The sequence below is a fragment of the Poecilia mexicana genome, unplaced genomic scaffold, assembly GCF_051168715.1.
Source record: "Poecilia mexicana isolate PSO_F unplaced genomic scaffold, ASM5116871v1 scaffold_17, whole genome shotgun sequence".
Classification (NCBI taxonomy): Eukaryota; Metazoa; Chordata; class Actinopteri; order Cyprinodontiformes; family Poeciliidae; genus Poecilia; species Poecilia mexicana.
The window spans coordinates 13,185,513-13,203,127 of NW_028263386.1; the positions used below are offsets into that span (position 1 = coordinate 13,185,513).

General features: G+C 39.7%; 1 protein-coding gene across 1 annotated transcript; it reads left to right on the forward strand.

The window, feature by feature from the left end:
- The first annotated feature begins 991 nt into the window (after positions 1-991).
- Positions 992-14,752, forward strand: klhl14 (kelch-like family member 14). The gene is made up of 8 exons (XM_015008633.2): positions 992-1,946; positions 3,525-3,646; positions 8,517-8,606; positions 9,080-9,158; positions 9,855-10,045; positions 11,598-11,756; positions 12,419-12,576; positions 13,475-14,752. Exons 1-8 carry the CDS (start codon positions 1,069-1,071, stop codon positions 13,613-13,615), a joined length of 1,818 nt encoding a protein of 605 aa, XP_014864119.1. The 5' UTR covers positions 992-1,068; the 3' UTR covers positions 13,616-14,752.
- The last annotated feature ends 2,863 nt before the right edge of the window (positions 14,753-17,615 follow it).

The following is a 17,615-nucleotide window of genomic DNA, read 5'->3' on the forward strand; positions in this document are numbered from 1 at the left end:
TTCTTCTTCTCTTGCAGAAAGCACAGCTCCCTCTCACACACTCACACACTTCTTGTTAATTCAGAAGAACAAATGATCAACGTCAACAAATACCCTGAAATAGTGACTTTGTGAGTTGGAATCAATGGTTATTTGGAGACACCTCGGAACAAAGAGTTTAAAGGAAAGGGATATTCTTTAAAAAAAAAAAAAAACCCAGAAGAACAAAGGAATATTGTGGAGATATTTGGATTCTGAACCGTACTTTCTTTCTCTTTTTTTTTTTGGCGTGAAGAGCAGAAGTCAGGTAAGTTTGGTCTTCCATTCTCAGGAAAGCTGCTCACATCATTTAGTTGTGACAGGCGCTTTTAGGGACAACGCTACGGCATGTTTGGGTCCAAGTTTACGCACACCGAACCAGCTTGTGTACAAGCAATAGAAACAAAATAAGCGACGCGTAATGTGTTTTAACTTTGCCGAGAGATGCTTTTATGCGAATATTATCCGAATACTCACGTCCGTTTTACGCCCGCACTGCTACCGCTGCTGCTGCTGCCGCTGCTGCTGACGGCTCGGAGACAAACTAATTGCTTTTGTATTTGACTCCGTAAATCAGTGTAATGTCCTCAGTGTGAGGGGTGTGTGCACTAAGACCGGAGAAAAGATAGCTGGATGCTGCATGTTGTTCGGGTCCAACGCGGCGGAGGAGGCGGCTCTCTCGTCCCCCCCTCCGGCTCCCCTCGACAACTTCAGCCGCGTTAAGGAGAGGAAAAGCGCCGCAGCGTCTCCGGCTCCCTCGGCTCCACGCCGAGCTCCGTCCCCGGCTCTAAAAGCAGCTCGCACTTCAGCTGAGCATGCATAAGAGCGGCGCTTTGTGGGAAGTACTGCTGCGTTTCTGTTTGCTGCTTTACGACCAAGATCCCAAAGTTGGAGGCGCCAGAAGCCGCGCTGGCGGCAGGTTTTCCTAACCCGCTGCTCGGATGGAAGATAACTTACTGAGAAATCTCTTGTGGTGCAAATGTTTGGTGTGTAAATAAATGGCTTGCATTGCTTATTTGTTGCCTAGGTGGCGTTCACAGTCAGGAAGTCATGTCCAGATCGGGTGATAGAACATCCACCTTTGACCCAACGCACAGTGACACCTTGCTGCATGGGCTCAACCTCCTGTGGAGAAAGCAGCTTTTCTGTGATGTGACTCTAACTGCCCAGGGACAGCAGTTTCACTGCCACAAAGCTGTGTTGGCATCCTGCTCACAGTATTTCAGATCCCTCTTCTCCTCCCATAATGTGATTAGCAATGAGGGAAGCAAGGGGGATCAGGGCAGCAGTGGGACCCCCTCGTCCTCCCCAGACGACAAGCTGGTGACCACCAGTGCCAGGCCCATCAACAACCTGGTCCTGCAGGGCTGCTCCTCCATCGGACTACGGCTAGTGCTGGAGTACCTCTACACTGCCAATGTTACTCTTTCCCTGGACACAGTGGAAGAGGTGCTGTCAGTCAGCAAGATCCTCAACATCCCCCAGATAACCAAGCTAAGTGTGCAGTTCCTCAATGATCAGATCTCTGTGCAGAACTACAAGCAAATCTGCAAGATTGCTGCACTGCACGGGCTCGACGAGACCAAGAAGCTGGCCAACAAGTACCTGGTGGAGGATGTACTGCTGCTGAACTTTGAGGAGATGTGCGCCATGCTGGACGCTCTGCCTCCGCCAGTGGAGTCAGAGCTGGCTCTCTTCCAGATGTCTGTCCTCTGGCTGGAGCATGACCGGGAGACGCGCATGCACTACGCTCCGGACCTCATGAAGAGGCTGCGCTTTGCCCTCATACCCGCCCCAGAGCTCGTGGAGAGGGTGCAGTCTGTGGACTTCATGAGGAGTGACCCCGTGTGCCAGAAACTGCTGCTGGATGCCATGAACTACCACCTGATGCCATTCAGACAGCACTGCAGGCAGACCATGGCAAGCAGGTGAGGATAACAGAGGCAAAAAAATAAAAAAAGATATAAGCTCATAGACATTAATTCAAACAACTGCTAGATGCGAGAGTAATTACGGTGCTGAAATATAACAACAAATGAAACTACAGCGTACGAGACCAGTTAGACCTTTGAGGGTTGATGGTCAGATTATGAAGATGGTGGGGCGTTTCCTCTGACACAAGACAGCTGTGTAGAGCTTTAATGTACTCTCTACTGCACTTCATTCATAACAGCAAAGTGGACATGTGTCAAACTAAGATAGATGTAAAACAAAGCAACCTTTTTTTATTTCCTCAAATGTTTGTTACCCATTTTAAATGAATGTGGACGAGATGTCAAAATCTTTATGAATTTTCTGTGACTGATTGGAAGCGGCTTTATTAAACAGAGCCTGAAATGCTGAAATTGAGTTGTTGCCATGGTAATTACATGGTAATTGCACTAAGTTTATGATCCAAATGAAAGAGTTTTCCTGGAATTGAAATTACATGAAAAAACAATGTAACAAGAGTTAATGCTAATTTTGTGTATTTTATTATAGCAATTTCTTTAGCCTGTGGGGAAAGTTATGTAGTATTTATGTGAAACTATCCACACCTTATGTTCATGTTTGCCTGGATTGGCAGTTTGAGAAGCAGCTTGCATTTGCAATAAGTTGAGTGATTTTATAAAACTTCTCTATTTTCCTTTAAGATTATTAATTTTTTTTGTTTGTTAGAATCAATGTTAGTCCTGTGTTTATACTTTACTGTTTTTTTAACATAATGCAACCTATGTCTATTCCTTCCCTGTCCAAATAAATCTTTTCCCACATAGTCACCCAAATGTGCAACAAATCAAGACTCCTCATAATTAGTTTAATATGGCAGTGTTTCTCTCCTCTCAATTAATCACTATTATTTATGTCCAAGACCTCATTTGCATATGAATTACCCCAAAAACATTTCTGTAGGGCTCCATATATTCCGACATATACTGAAACAACAGTGATTTACCCAAGTGTGAAAAAAAAACAAAAAAAAAAAACAAGCTACATTCATTGTTTTCGTTGCATATTGCGATAAATTTATAGAACTGCACTGATGGAAATTTAGAATCCAATAATGGTAATTAATTTGCAGTAAAGGGTGCCTCTTTCAGGTTATATTTGATCTACAAAAAGCAGGAAACGTCCAACAATTGGGTTAGAGAAGTCACATGAACGACTGTAGCCAATGAAATGGAGACAGTGTATAGTCAGGTTTATGTTCTGTGCTGTGCTTTTAGCCTCCAGCATGGCACCCTGCAGGACCATCCTCGCTTCACAGCTAATTGAAAACACATCTTTAGTGTACAATAACCATTCAGTAACACATCATAAGGATATATAGGCGATTGAGCAAATTCAGCTAATTGTAATGAATTTGCTCACAAGGTTTATTATAACCTCATGCTATGGGGAGATTGAAATTAAAAGTCAAAGCAAAAGCTTATATATATTTTTTTTACATGAAATAATAAAAAAAATGTCCTGAATGCTTTTTTTCTTTTTTCTTTTTCGAAAAACCTCCACCTTTGGCATTACAGAATCCGTTCCAATAAGCGAATGCTGCTCCTGGTGGGTGGTTTGCCTCCTGGACCCGATCGTCTTCCCAGCAATTTGGTCCAGTACTATGACGACGAGAAAAAGACATGGAAGATCCTCACAAGTGAGTTTGCAAAAAGGCTCTCGCCTCCTCTGCACCCGAGGCGTCTTGTTTCAGTGGCTATTACGATGAGAAATAGTTGTTCCTGTGGATGACTTTAACACGGGTTAATTTCCGCAGAAAATGAGAGTAAGGAGTTCCCTAAATCCTTCAGGTAATAATGTATCACCATCACTTTTAATATAAGTTTTTAATCAGAGCGTGACTTCACAGCATTGTGGAGCTTCATGCCCGGGTTCCCTTGTTTTTGCTGAAATACGCTGGCGGGATGCATGATGAGATTTGCTTGGATCTAATGATCTATTGCAGGCAGAGACGGAACAATAAGAAATGACATCTGCCCTCGATAGATTCTAAATGTAACATGATTTTTCGCTCGCATTGATCAATGGTTGGATTAAATTACACCTGTGCATACTGCTGCATGGGGTGGCAGTCAACTTGTTGACCTTGTGTCACTTGCAAGCTGAGTTAATGCACATATTAATTGGCTTGATGGCACAAATGAGAGACATATGAATTGAATTGTAATCTTTAAACAAACTTGTCATGTTTTGTGTCCCTTTGAAGAAACGTTGGGTTCTGAACAGGAGATATTTGAGACCTTTGGGAATGTGCAAACACATCCATACTGCTCTCACCTCTATGGAGTGTCCATATGTCTGCTACCTCGCTGTCTTCTCTGACCTTTTGAGGCTCACCACCATATTTTTGCCACACTGCAAAGGTCAAGAGCAGAGCGACTGGGAAACTACATTTCTCCTTTGCGTCCTCATCGCTGGACATATTGAGTTCTTGTCCCTTGTTTTTGTCGGAGTCATATCTCAGCTGCTTTTCTCCATTCATACATATCATACACTGCTGTGTTTTGTCTCTTTGAGGTGGGTGGAGGGGCTCAAACGTAAGTGTATCTGTTTTAATTTGTGTTTTTCTTTTCGTCTTCACCTTGTTATGAGACCTAAGCTGCCTTGGCAAAAAAAAAAGCTGTTTAAGCTCATTTTTGGTCTGTAAGGGTTCATTTTTACCAGCGGAGGCATGCATATGAAGCTCACTGGCGTATATATTGTCATTTTCTCATTAAACTCACACTCGCAGGCATAAACTGCAACAAGCAAAAGGTCAACAGGGATTTCTGACGCTCACGACTAAAAAGTTAACACTCAAATGGTCCGTGGCCAAGTGGAAGGACAAAACTGCAAAATCATCCCCTTAACACATCAGTGACCACCTGATGTAGCTTCCTCACAATGGATGTGGAATAGAAGATTATTAACATTCAATCATAACTTTTCAATGAGGCGAAACCTGAGAGGGACAGCCTTTGATTAAGACATTCATCAACACAATTTAGGCAGAATCTGATTCCCCTCGCTGTGTCGGAGATGCCCGCTGCTTGCCGATTCTAGTGGAAAGTTTGCCATCTAGTGTACCCACAGCAGCGTGGCCGAACACAAGACAAAGGCAGGGAGGGATTCAGCCTTCGTTAATGGGCAAAATTTGTCTCCCTTTCTTAAAACAACCTGCTCTGAAAAACTAAAACAAAGGATTGTAACGGCGGTATGTTTCCTTGTGGAACAAAGGGATTCTCCTTAGCAGGATTTGATCGTGTTGTTGTCAAAGGCACATAAGCAGCAGTGGTGCATTAGCTGTGAAATCATTCAACCAGCCAACACTGTGGCTTCGATGCAGAGGCTTCTGACTCCCTCTAGTGAGCCCTAGAGCTTATTGTAGACAGCAGTGATACCCATCTTGTAGAGCACCTGGTTATTCTGCTCCCTGAATGGCTGTTGACCCAGAGGGGTCAGTAAAAGGAAGGGAGCAAATGGCCAGACGTGTGTGTGTGTGTGTGTGTGTGTGTGTGTGTGTGTGTGGGTGTGTGTGTGTGTGTGTGTGTGTGTGTATATGTATATATATATATATATATATATATGTATAGTGAGAGAGAGAGAGAGAGAGAGAGAGAGCACCTTGCAAAAGTATTCATACCCTATGAACTTTTTAATATTTTGTTACATTACTGCTGAAAACATCGGTGTGTTTTCTAGAGAATTATATGGGATAGACCAAGCCGCTCTCAGTTAATACTATGTAAAACCACCTTTTGATGCTTTTTATGTGGAAAGTCTCTACTGCTTTGTGTACTGATAGACTGAAACTATCCCCTCCCCCCCCAAAAAAAACAAAGAAAACTGAAGCTCGGCTCGATTAGAAGTAGACCATCCGTTGTCAAGTTTCACCAAAGAATCTTAATCGAATTTACGGCTGGTCTTTGACTGGGCCATTCTTACACACAAAAATGCTTTAATCTAAACCAGTCCACTGCAGCTCAGAGTGTTTGTCTAGGGGTTATTTTCCTGCTGGAAGATGCACATCCGTTCATCTCTCAAGACATTTCAGCTTCTAACAGGTTTTCCTTCAGAATTGCCCTGTTTTAAGCTCCAGACGTTTTGCTATCACCTCCGACCAACCTCTCCGACCCTGATGAAGAAAACAACTCCCACGCCATGATGCTGCCACCACCATGTTTCATGGTGTTGTTCAAAGTGATGTGCAGTGTTACATTTTCGGCTGTTTTGGCCTCATCTTACCAGAAAACTTTCTTCTACATATTTACAAACTACAGAAGGATTTTTTAAATGGTTTTCTTAAAACACTGGCTTTCTTCTTGTCTATATTTCATAAAAGCTAAAGTTATTCTGTCAACATTTTCCCAACAACCTGGGCTGCAAATTATTTGCCAGGATTTTTGGTTTAGGTGGACTGGCATATATTAGTAGATTTGCAATTGTTCCATATTACTTAAGTTTCCAGATGGCAATCTGTACTATGCTTGTAAGACCTTTAAATCTATTATTTTAACTTCTCTATAACTTTATCCCGGACCTATCTGCTGTGTTCCTTCGTTTTTATGAGGCAGTTTTCTTCTGTAAAAAAATCTTCTGAGGCTTTCACAGAACAGCAGCAACAGTGCAACTTTTGCTTGGTTGCACTCAGTTTTGCTTATTGGGGCTCAATATGTATGCACACCAAATTTTCACATTTCTGTTTGGGAAAAAAGAACACAATGTATTATTTTTCTTCCATTTCATAATTATTTTATTACTTATAATTGGAACAGGGGTCTGCAACCTGCGGCTTCAGAGCTGTGAGTGGTTCTTTCATCCCACAATGAAAGAACCAACATTGGTTCTAGATAGCTTTAGCTAAAACATTATTAAGAACCAACGGTTGATTTTTAACATAAAAATAAAAACAAATGCTTGTTTTAACAGTTTTTCAGTTATTTCCACAAGTAATTTCCACCACAAAATGACAGAAATAAATATGCTTTTAGATCTATTTTTCTTGTCATCAGGTTGGCCACTATGTGCTTTCATTTAATGAATTATTTTCACATATTTTCCACGTATGACAAAGTGGATAAATCCTCTCTTTGAAAAAGTGTTGTTTTTCTTTAGTAATAAAAAATGAAATAACAGAAATGAATAGATGGTTCTTCAAAAAAAAAGTGTTATCTTTAAAAAAAGATAACACTTTTCCTATAGTAGATATCAAAAATAACGAGTTGTCTTTTTCTAACAGTGGCTCTAAACCACTCATTTAGCTGGACTGAAAGTGAAACTGGCTCTTTGGACACCTGCTGTAGCTCATACAGTTCCAGTCAAACATTTTGAACTGTATAGTGGTGGTGTGACAAAAAAATATGGAAACAAGGTCATATTTGCATAAGGGAGTCATGATTGGTATGCTTTCTCCTTCCGTCTTATTATTTATTTTCCTCATATTCAACATCCACCAGAATCTTTCAGATCTTCTTAGAATACCTTAAACTTTGACACTTAGACATTGTAGACCAATAATCTTCTGTATCAGTACATGATCTTTTTTTTGTTTTTTTTTTTTGCATGTACAGGCACTAGATGCTAAATAAAAAGCTGCCGATCCGTGTCCTATATACTGCTGACTGAATGATAATGTAAATAGCATGTGAGAGAATTTGGCAGCTGTATGGAACCTCTCTTTGAGGTGCACTGAAGGCAGGCAGCCTAATCCCCCTCATCTGAGATAAAGCTGTGTTTAGCGTATGTAGCATTAGTTCCTATCTGAGACTTCCCCTCCCGTCGAGGACCGGCACATGTCATCCAGCCTGAGTGAGATTGCAGGGAGAGGCCAATTGGAAAGAAATGAGATTCAAGGCTGTCTAATTTTGCAGCAACTGCGATCCATCAGGCGGTGGGGAGGTGACAGTGGAAATGACTGATGGAGACAGACAGGTGGGCTTTAACATTTCACTGATTTGTGCTCAAAAAGCACCGGGCCCGAGATTTATTGAGTGAACACGATCATGTTCATTATGACTGTCACCTAAGACCATTTCTCTACATCTCAATGGGGTCACTTCAGCAGAAGGAGACGGAGGAGAGACATGGAGCACAAAAACATACATAGGAGAAAAATCTTCCCTCAGCTGCAGTGAGGGAAACGTCAAACACATTTTTAAAAAAAAGACCATGATATTCTGCAGTTTATCTTTATTGGAGCGACATAGCATATCTCTGGAAGATCTACTGCTGTGGCATATTTTAGCAGAACACCAACTCTGCAATAATTGAAGCTGCACTATTGAGTCATCGTTCTCATCTCAATATCAACATGTTGCAAAATCTCAATTTTCACAACTGCTTCCATGCAATTAATAGGTTTTAATTTTAACTTTCTGAAACACGTAAAAACCTTGGAAAAAAATTGGAGAAAAAAAAATGTACTCGCTTGACTATAAATACCAGAACATCAGACCTAGTGTAATATGCAGCATGATAGACGCTGCACCACACATTACAGTAACTGACCTGTTTTTCTGTTTGCCGTTCAGTAATGCCTTACAACAGCGCTCATCACTGCGTGGTAGAGGTGGAGAACTTCCTGCTGCTGCTGGGTGGGGAGGACCAGTGGAACCCAAACGGTACAGCACCACCACAAAATACAGTCACAACAAATATTTCACTCTCCCACAAAATCCGCCAAAGGTGATGTACCGTCAGGTGGTTGTAAACACTCGTTCGAGGGTTAGGTCAGCTCTGAGTGAACAAACAGCACTCCAGTAAACCCTCGTCATCAGTTGGAACAGGAAACTAACTGCAGCGATCACTGGAATATTTATGGGGTGCTACCAGTACTTTTTGTGAAACACTGGTATTGTTAACTGTTCAAAGCTTAGAGATTAAATCTAATCTTTACAAAAGATGTTATAGTTTCCTGCCCCCAACCCAAAGTCAAAATCAGCCTTTTTTTTGTGTGTCAAATTTATGTACACAAACAAGAAATTTGACTTTGGTTCTGCTTTATTCTCACTAAATCATTTTAACTAGTATAAAACTGAAATCATTTGAATGGTACCACTTATTTTGATTTCTTTTTTTTTTTGTTTGTTTCCAGGGAAGCACAGTACTAATTTCGTCAGCCGCTATGACCCCAGATTCAACAGCTGGATTCAGCTGCCTCCCATGCAGGAAAGGTTTGTAACTTTTTCGTCTAAATTTAAAAGAGACAGGTTTAGAAAAGAGCCAAATGTAAACATCAGAGAAAATCGAGTAAAAATAGTTTTTTTTTTTTTTTTTTTTTTTTAGCTATTAGCATATTGCAGCTTCTTTCACTCCAGGAAAAGAACAGTTTGCCAAAGAAGTTTGCTCACATTTTGAAGAGCACACAGCATTTTTTGAATGTCTTTCACTTTGTAACACAGGTCTTAGCTCACAAGATAGATTTTACCTTTAAATTGAAGCAGCACTTAAAGTCATTTTTGGCAGTTGCATTGATCCTAAAGCAGTGGCATCCAACTGCGGTGTACACGTCACGGCTTGGCATTTGGAGAAGCCAACAGCCACTTGTTCCTGGGAAGTTTTGCTCTCTAAAAAGGATATCTCAAAATAGTATCCTAATTGTGTGGTCGAATTTATTGAAACCAAAACTGCAAAACTGACAAAGAAGACCAACCATATGGGTGGAGAGACACGTGGTTTCCACTTATCTGAAAAATCAGCGATAACCTGACTTATCTAGTGACATTCTACAGTTTATATGTAAAAAAGAGATGTGTGTTCATTTCCTATGTTCTCATCCCCTCCATCAAAACAGAGAAGGCAGAAGCATAAAAGTGTGATAGGGGGTTATAGATGATATTGCATGTTTGACTCCTCCTCCTTCTCCTCAGGAGAGCCAGTTTCTTTGCCTGCCGCCTGGACAAGCACCTGTACGTAATCGGAGGTCGGAACGAGACGGGCTACCTCTCCAGCGTGGAGTCCTACAACCTGGAGACGAACGAGTGGAATTACGTGTCATCTCTGCCACAGCCTTTAGCTGCACATGCAGGAGCGGTGCATAATGGCAAGATCTACATATCAGGTCAGGAAAAAATAGGTTACCTGTAAGCAACGATTACCAGTCATTTGCTTTATACGGCATACTGCTGGTGCAAGATGTCAGGTGTTTAATCACAATAAATCACTATGAATTGGAAAACTATTACTGAAACAGAAGCTCAGAAATTACATTAAAAAAAAAAATCTTGCATAAATAACATATGTTACACTTCAGGCAAAGGAACATCATGATGTTGCATTGAAAAAAAGTTTAAAGTGAGTCAGAATAATTCTTTAATAGATGTCATAATCCAGCTGCATTTGAATTTCAATGCACACCCCCACATGTTTTCCACTGTTAAATGCAGCCACAAACATTGACAAGCGGGTCTGTCTTGTAAATTTTGCATATCTACAGTTGCATCCTTTGAAACGCATAAACGTCATTTTATGTTAAAAACCTGTGTTGAAACAAGCAAATGTAAAATAAAACATGAATGTTAAAACGGCAACGCTTTTATAATGGTACTGTAGTCATCCCTCTTGAACCTTTTTCATATTTGCCACATTACAGCTGAAAACTGTAATTCAAACAAAATAAACATTTCAAAGTGTGGACTGCATTTTTGTTCACCACCGCAGGATCCCTACATCACTCTGCAATTTGCAAAACGGGTCACTCAGTTAGGATGGAGAGCTTTTCCGAGTAGCAATTTTCAAGTCTCGCTTAAGACTTTCACTTGGATTTAGGACTTCGGTTGAGCCGTTTCAACTCACAAATATGTCCTATAGTATTCAGCCATATTTTCATCCTACTGAATGAGGGTTTCCACTGTATATAGACACATACATCCACATTCTTATCAACTCTATCCCACCTCTCTCTCCGTCTCTGAAAAACAAATCGTCTCCGCCATGTTCACGGTGGGGATGATGTGTTCAGGGCACAGTGTTAAGAGTGTGCGGGACAAGCAAGAACAAACTCTGTTTATCAATTGCTGATGTATTTAGTAACACAAAAGGAGGTAGACTAAAATCTACTCAATCATGCTAATGTAAAATCTTCACTGCCACCCTGGTTCCTGGTATTATTTGTTTTGAGAGTACATGTTTGCTTGAGGGGCCTTTCATTTTTATTTGATCCGTCATTCAAAATGCAGAATGTCACAAACTGAAACCTTATCTTTTTCTGCCAGATCTTAGTAGCACTGACTCATCTGTACTCCAGTCATAGTGGCGACATTAAAACATGCAAACAAAGACACAAGCCTGTTTGAACAAAACAGATGGGAGAAGCAGCCATTAAATGTGACACATCATGCTCTATTAGAGTAAAAAGACAAAAAAAATAAATAAATAAAAATAAACAGCGTCTACTCAGCAAAAGATCCAAATATACCCCTATAGAGGCAAATGTGATTGTAACAAAAATGTATAATCTCTCTCCATGCCTTAAAATCATTAGGTATTCCTTGCATTTATTTCATTGAATGGTTTTACCTCGTTATATATCGCGCAAGGCACAAGCACTGTGTTTTTGCAACCAAATTATACTTTGACTTTATTAGCAACGCAGGGTTGTGATTACGTTACAGGTGGCGTGCATAATGGCGAGTATGTGTCCTGGCTCTACTGCTATGACCCCGTAATGGATGTTTGGGCTAGAAAACAGGACATGAACACAAAGCGCGCCATTCACGTCCTGGCTGGGATGAACGATCGTCTGTATGCCATCGGTGGAAACCATTTGAAAGGTGAGCGCTCAGGCTTTTCAGGAAATGACAAAGGGTCACGATTTGTGCTCTTTGTTACAGTTGTATACAAATTGCTTGGCTGCTATGCCCAGGTGCTGGCCTTCGTCAACTAGTGCACCCTTACTCTACCATTCAGAATGCAAAATCTGAAACAGAACTGATGAAAGAAATCTTTCAATCTGCAGACAGAAAGTAAATGCAAGCTTGTTTTTTTTTTTTTTTGCAACTGTCCTTACATGCTCTTAGAGACAAAGTGTCCATTTTTGTTTTTATAGAAATGTATGGTTTAGAATGAAATGTTGGTGACTTGAATGTGTGTGTGGGCTGTTCATAACTTAAAGTTATTTGATTTTTGAAGACTGCTTTATATTTTTTGTTACATTTATGTGCCAGTTGCCAGGCAGTGTAACCAGATGACACCAGACCTACTTGTTCATTTGTGTTCCTCTCAATACAAATTTGTTCACAGAGGTACTTCACGTAGCCCTTTTCAACATGCCCACTCAAAAACAGCAGAAAGAAAACACAGAAACAAAAAAAAACCCTGATTTCTCTACTGGGAGATTTTGATTTTAATCTCAGAATATAAGGTCGATTGTAAAATATAGAATGTCTGCACAGTTTACACATTCTTCCGTTTCTTCCTCCTTTTGCTTGGACAGGTTTCTCCCATCTAGATGTTATGTTGGTCGAGTGTTACGACCCAAAAGCTGACCAGTGGAACATCCTCCAGACACCGATACTCGAGGGCCGCAGTGGTCCGGGCTGCGCCGTGTTGGATGACAGCATCTTCCTCGTGGGTGGCTACAGCTGGAGCATGGTAGTAAATGTACTTTGCAGTAAATAAAAACATAAAGCAGTAGACATATTCAGTGGCTGATGGTGGTTGAAAACACACCATTCTCTTGGTAAACTATTTCTAGTTTCGTTTCAAATTACTGTTAGAAAAATGCTATGTGACAAATGCAGACGGCAGAGGGAATGTGATCACACATATACATTTAAACCCAGACACAGCTGTCCATCTTTTCCAAAGTATGCTGCATTTATGAAAGTCCGTAGTAAAGCAGCCTGTAAAATAATAGAAAAAATTCACTTTGACACTTGGCCCTCATATTATCACGTTTTGCTTCCTGATAGCCAGGCTTTGTTTTAAGCTAGTCTTGTTCATTTCAAACCTTCAGGCATTCGCTCATGCTTCATTTTTTAAAACATAACTTTTCTAAAAGTATGTTTTAGAAATGTATGCATCTTAACAATTGTCCTGAAATATTAGGCCAGCCTTTGTTTTCTGATTTCATTGCTTATTCTGTTAACCTTTTATTTTGCTTGTTGTTTGTATTATTATTATTATTATTATTATTATTATTATTTATTTCATTACAATGAAAGTAGTTTTGATAATAAATCTCAGTATCTTATACTGAGATCAAATTACACACGTGTGTACTCCGCTTACTGATTAAATTACTTCTGACGGGGATCAGTTGCAGTGGATTTTATTTAGGGCTATCGGGGTAAAGGGGATTAAACACTAATACATGCTGTTCTCTTCAGAAGTGTTTTCTTAAAAATGTTTAAAAGCATTCATCATTTTCCACCTCCCAAGTATGTGTTGGTCCATCAAATGAAATCCCAATAAAACATGAAAGATTGAGGTTACAAATCCAAACATTGAGAGGAATAAAAGGAACGGTCTGATTCTCCCCATTCCTCAGGGCGCCTACAAGTCTTCGACCATCTGCTACAGCCCAGAGAAGGGAACGTGGACGGAGCTGGAGGGAGAGGTGGCGGAGCCTTTGGCAGGCCCGGCCTGCTCCACGGTCATCCTGCCCGCCTGCCTTCCTTTCAACAAATGACAACTAATCCAGCCAATGGGCGGTGAGGGGGACGAGCAGCAGCGGGGCGACTGGGGGGAGGACCACCAATAAGCAAAACATTTGTCAAGAATTTTGTGACAAAAAAAAAACTCTCCAGCTTTAGCCCGGTTGTGGTGTAAAAGTTATTTTTTTACAGGTTTGACAAGAGCACTTTCATTATTCTCTACTGATGGATTGAGAGGGGGGGGAGGATGAGGTAACTCATGTATCTAAAATGAATCATCTGTTCTGAGAAATGGTCTGTCCCATACTTGATTTTATTTATTTAAAACAGTTTGCAAGTGTTTTTGGCTTCTCTTCCATCGCACGCATAGTGTCGAGCTGAATTATAGCATTTCAGATCCATTGTACCTTGTAGTCAGTAGAGGCATCGTCACCAGATTACGTTTTGAGGAGGCTCGGTGAATTAAAAGTGTATAAATATTCAAAGGTTATGTTTGTACTCATTGCTCTCTGTCCGGGTTGTTCACTTGCGTAACAAATACGTTGTCTCTTTAGGAAAATGTACATATTTGAGCATCTGAAAGGGACATTTCCAGAAAACTGTTGGCAAACAGAAAGAGTGAACTAAAGAGCTGCTCCAAGTTGGTATTTTAACATGTCTTGATAATGTACATTTAAACTGAATTTTTTTTTTTTTTTACAAGTTAATTCTTGCCAGACGTTTGTGGCGACTAGTCTTGATGCCACAACAAAGCTGCTTAAGAATCATGATTGATGACTCATATTATATTGACACTAATATTATTCAATGTTGGTACAATCAATTTGGAATTGCTAACCAGTATAATTTTCTGGGTAAATATATGTGGAGGATATTTGGGGTGTTCGTTCTCGAAGTTCACAGATGCAGGTCTGTTTATGAGACCACATGGTTTAATTGTTTAATGTAATTAAGAAAACAAGAGAGCACACAGTGGTCTTTGATGCACTTTCAACTCAGCAAAATTCACTGATTTGTACATTAAATCAATGTGCCGTGTTTAAGAGATATCTTCTGTGCAAATGAATCCAGTCTTGTCAACGTTATTAGGTTGCATAAAATTGACTCTAAATATAAATGCCGTTGAATTCTGTAATAAAAAAAAAAGTTGTTGATTTCATTCTTGTACATAAACCGCCTGCAGTGAAACATTTTTGTGCACTCAACTTTGGATTTATTCTCAAATCCTGTTATGTATTTGGCATTTTAGAAAAAAAATTCAATAAAAACGATTGATGATCAAAATGACTGTTTGTGATGATATTCTCAAAAAGAGAACTTGGAATAAATATGATGCATATTCTCTCAAATATTTTATCATATAATAAATATAATAAATAGTAGCAATAAAATGAAATGATGAAGTAAATAAAATAAAATGATGATTAACCCTAACACAATTAACTGCAGTGTCCAGCAGGAGTCAGTATTGCGTCCCGATCTGTTTACTGCGTAGAATTAACATAATGCCATCTGCCAATCATTCTGTGGGGTTTGTCAGTAACTGACCAATCGGCGGTCGCAATATGTCCCACAGACCACGCCCCTTAACTGGAGAAACTAAACCTGCAACATCGTAGCCATCGCTAACCTGCTGCAGTCATAGAGATTTCCAGGAAAATAATCTGAAATCATGGTCAAACATTGTCAGTAGGGAGCATGCAGTATCATCAGTCGTCACCGAGAGCGTGTAGATGGCGGAATACAACTCATTGCATTTCTAAAACCCAAACAGAGTCTGGAATAATGCAAGAAATGGATCAAGGCCTGCAGCCGAACTCAAGTCCAGTTGAATGAAACCGTGATAGAGGGCAACTATGTTCTTCTGCAGGAAGGTAACTGTTGCTGTTGTCATAATGACACCGTATGATAGTGAAATAAAAGACCAATGAGTGAAGGTAGTTATGCTATATTTTATATGTGTAAATTCCAATGGTAGCTCTGTGATAGCAAGAAAACGTCGCAGTTACCGCGGAATTTACATTTAAGCACATTTTTATGCTACTGTTTATTTTTAAGCATTTCCATCATGGCAGATTTTCACAAGCCAGTATTATTTAAGTAATACTCACCTGTTTTGTAGGTGCAAAATGCGTCGGACACAGCTTTCACACTCACATCCAACTAGACTTTGTGCCCCTCATTTTTTCCCTCTGGCTGCAAAAGTCTTGGACTTTAAATTTGATTCCTCCATTGTTTCCCGCTAATAACCTTACAGAACTGACGCAGGACTCGTTGGAGAATTTTCATGCATATCATCTTGGCCCTAGTGTTTGACTGGTAAGGGAAAACCTACTCAAAAAAAATGTATGGCGTTGAGTTTCACTACCTCTGCAACATTGTTTGTTTATTGAAGGTTTGCTCTACTCCAGCGTTGGGGGCGGAGCCAGCGTCATATCATAGCGTTATCTGTTAGTCTATTGGTCAAACAGATGACGCAACAATATTGGGGAGAAATAGAAAAAAAAATTGGGCTAGCTACAGAAGAAATTGCAAAATTTTAATAATGGTTTTATAAAAAAAAATAAGTTAAAATTAATTAATGAATTAATAGGTTAATTTATAAATGAATGTGTCTTATTTGATAAATCTTAAGATTTATTGATTTGGAAAGAATAGGACAGCTCAGATTAAACCAATTATTAAATTCTCGCCACTCTTCCATAAAACCACATGTCTCACAGAAATGCTCAGCCCTGCACTTACAGTGTAGAGATAGTTAAGCACTTAAGTGATGATTAGGGGAAATGACTACATAGCTGTCTGCAGAATGAGGAGAATGAAGAACAACACTGATGTGATTAAGACAAAGACATGCAAAGCAATCCACTGAGGAACATCAAGAGATTTAGACAGGTAACAAGAGCTTCAATGTGAACGTCTAGCACGTGTGGATTTGAAGTCTTCATTTCTCCTCCAGTGTCGGTGGCAGCAGATGGTTTCTGCACTGCTCAGAGTCCCACTCATGCTCAGCCCTGGGAATAACAGGATTGGTTTAAAAAGAACATGAGTGACCTTTTAATTATTACATAGACCATCCTGGCTCTGTTTTAATCAAAGACAAACTATTCTCTGTAATTAGCACTACTGGTGTAATTATACCTGATAATGATAAGTCCCCCCGCCCCCCTAAAAAACGGGGTTTCATCTTTCTTATCCAGAGAAGGTAGCTTCCAAAACTTTTTTTTTTTTTTCAAAACCTGACATATTATGCTAGAACAGAGTGAATGTAAAATAATAGAATAAAATTACAAATTTGAACTGTATGATTAGAGTACTTAAATAAAAGAAACCTAAGCACCAGAAGAGGCCACAAGTATAAGTGCACTAAGCTAGACAAAAATGGTCTAGCTTTCAAAACTGCATGCAAGATTGTTTGTTAAATAATTTATTTGTGGAAATTTGACATAAAAAATTAGTTGCATTACAAGTGAACCAAAAGATCAAAACTACGAACATAAATTCTATTGTGTGTACTTTAAAGCAATATTGTTGTCATGGTTTGTGGCGATGGAGGACCCAAAAGCAGACAGGAAACAGGCAGGATTGTGTGACGGTGAGTTTAATGAAAAAGAGTTCAGCAAACTCTGTGAAGCTGAAATCCAAAGTAAGGTGGCACAGAGAGTGAAACAAAACAGGTACACAGACAAGACAGAAGGTATTATGGGGATCTGACAGTATCTGAAACTGGGAGGAATAAATGAACAGGAGGCAGCTAAAATGCCAAAATAAAAACATGGAAAAATCACAGTAAAATTAACAAGATAATTAAGAAAAAAAATAAAATAAAACAAGAATAAAGGACACAGCGCTCTACTCCAACGTTGAGGGCGCAGCCAGCATCATATTCCAACACAGGAATGACTTAAAACATAAAACTGAAGACACAACAACTACAACAAAAAAGAAATGATTGAAAACTAAGAAGCCAAAATCAAAAACCACACAAAACCAAACATCAACAATTATATTTCTCTATTAAAGACTTTAACCATA

What these genes read in the sequence shown, in the direction of transcription:
- klhl14 (XM_015008633.2), top strand. Translation starts at nt 1,069, where the DNA reads ATGTCCAGATCGGGTGATAGAACATCCACCTTTGACCCAACGCACAGT. An exon ending in AGGCAGACCATGGCAAGCAG is followed by an intron (nt 1,947 to 3,524) that starts GTGAGGATAACA and finishes TTGGCATTACAG; the next exon opens with AATCCGTTCCAATAAGCGAA. An exon ending in GACATGGAAGATCCTCACAA is followed by an intron (nt 3,647 to 8,516) that starts GTGAGTTTGCAA and finishes TTTGCCGTTCAG; the next exon opens with TAATGCCTTACAACAGCGCT.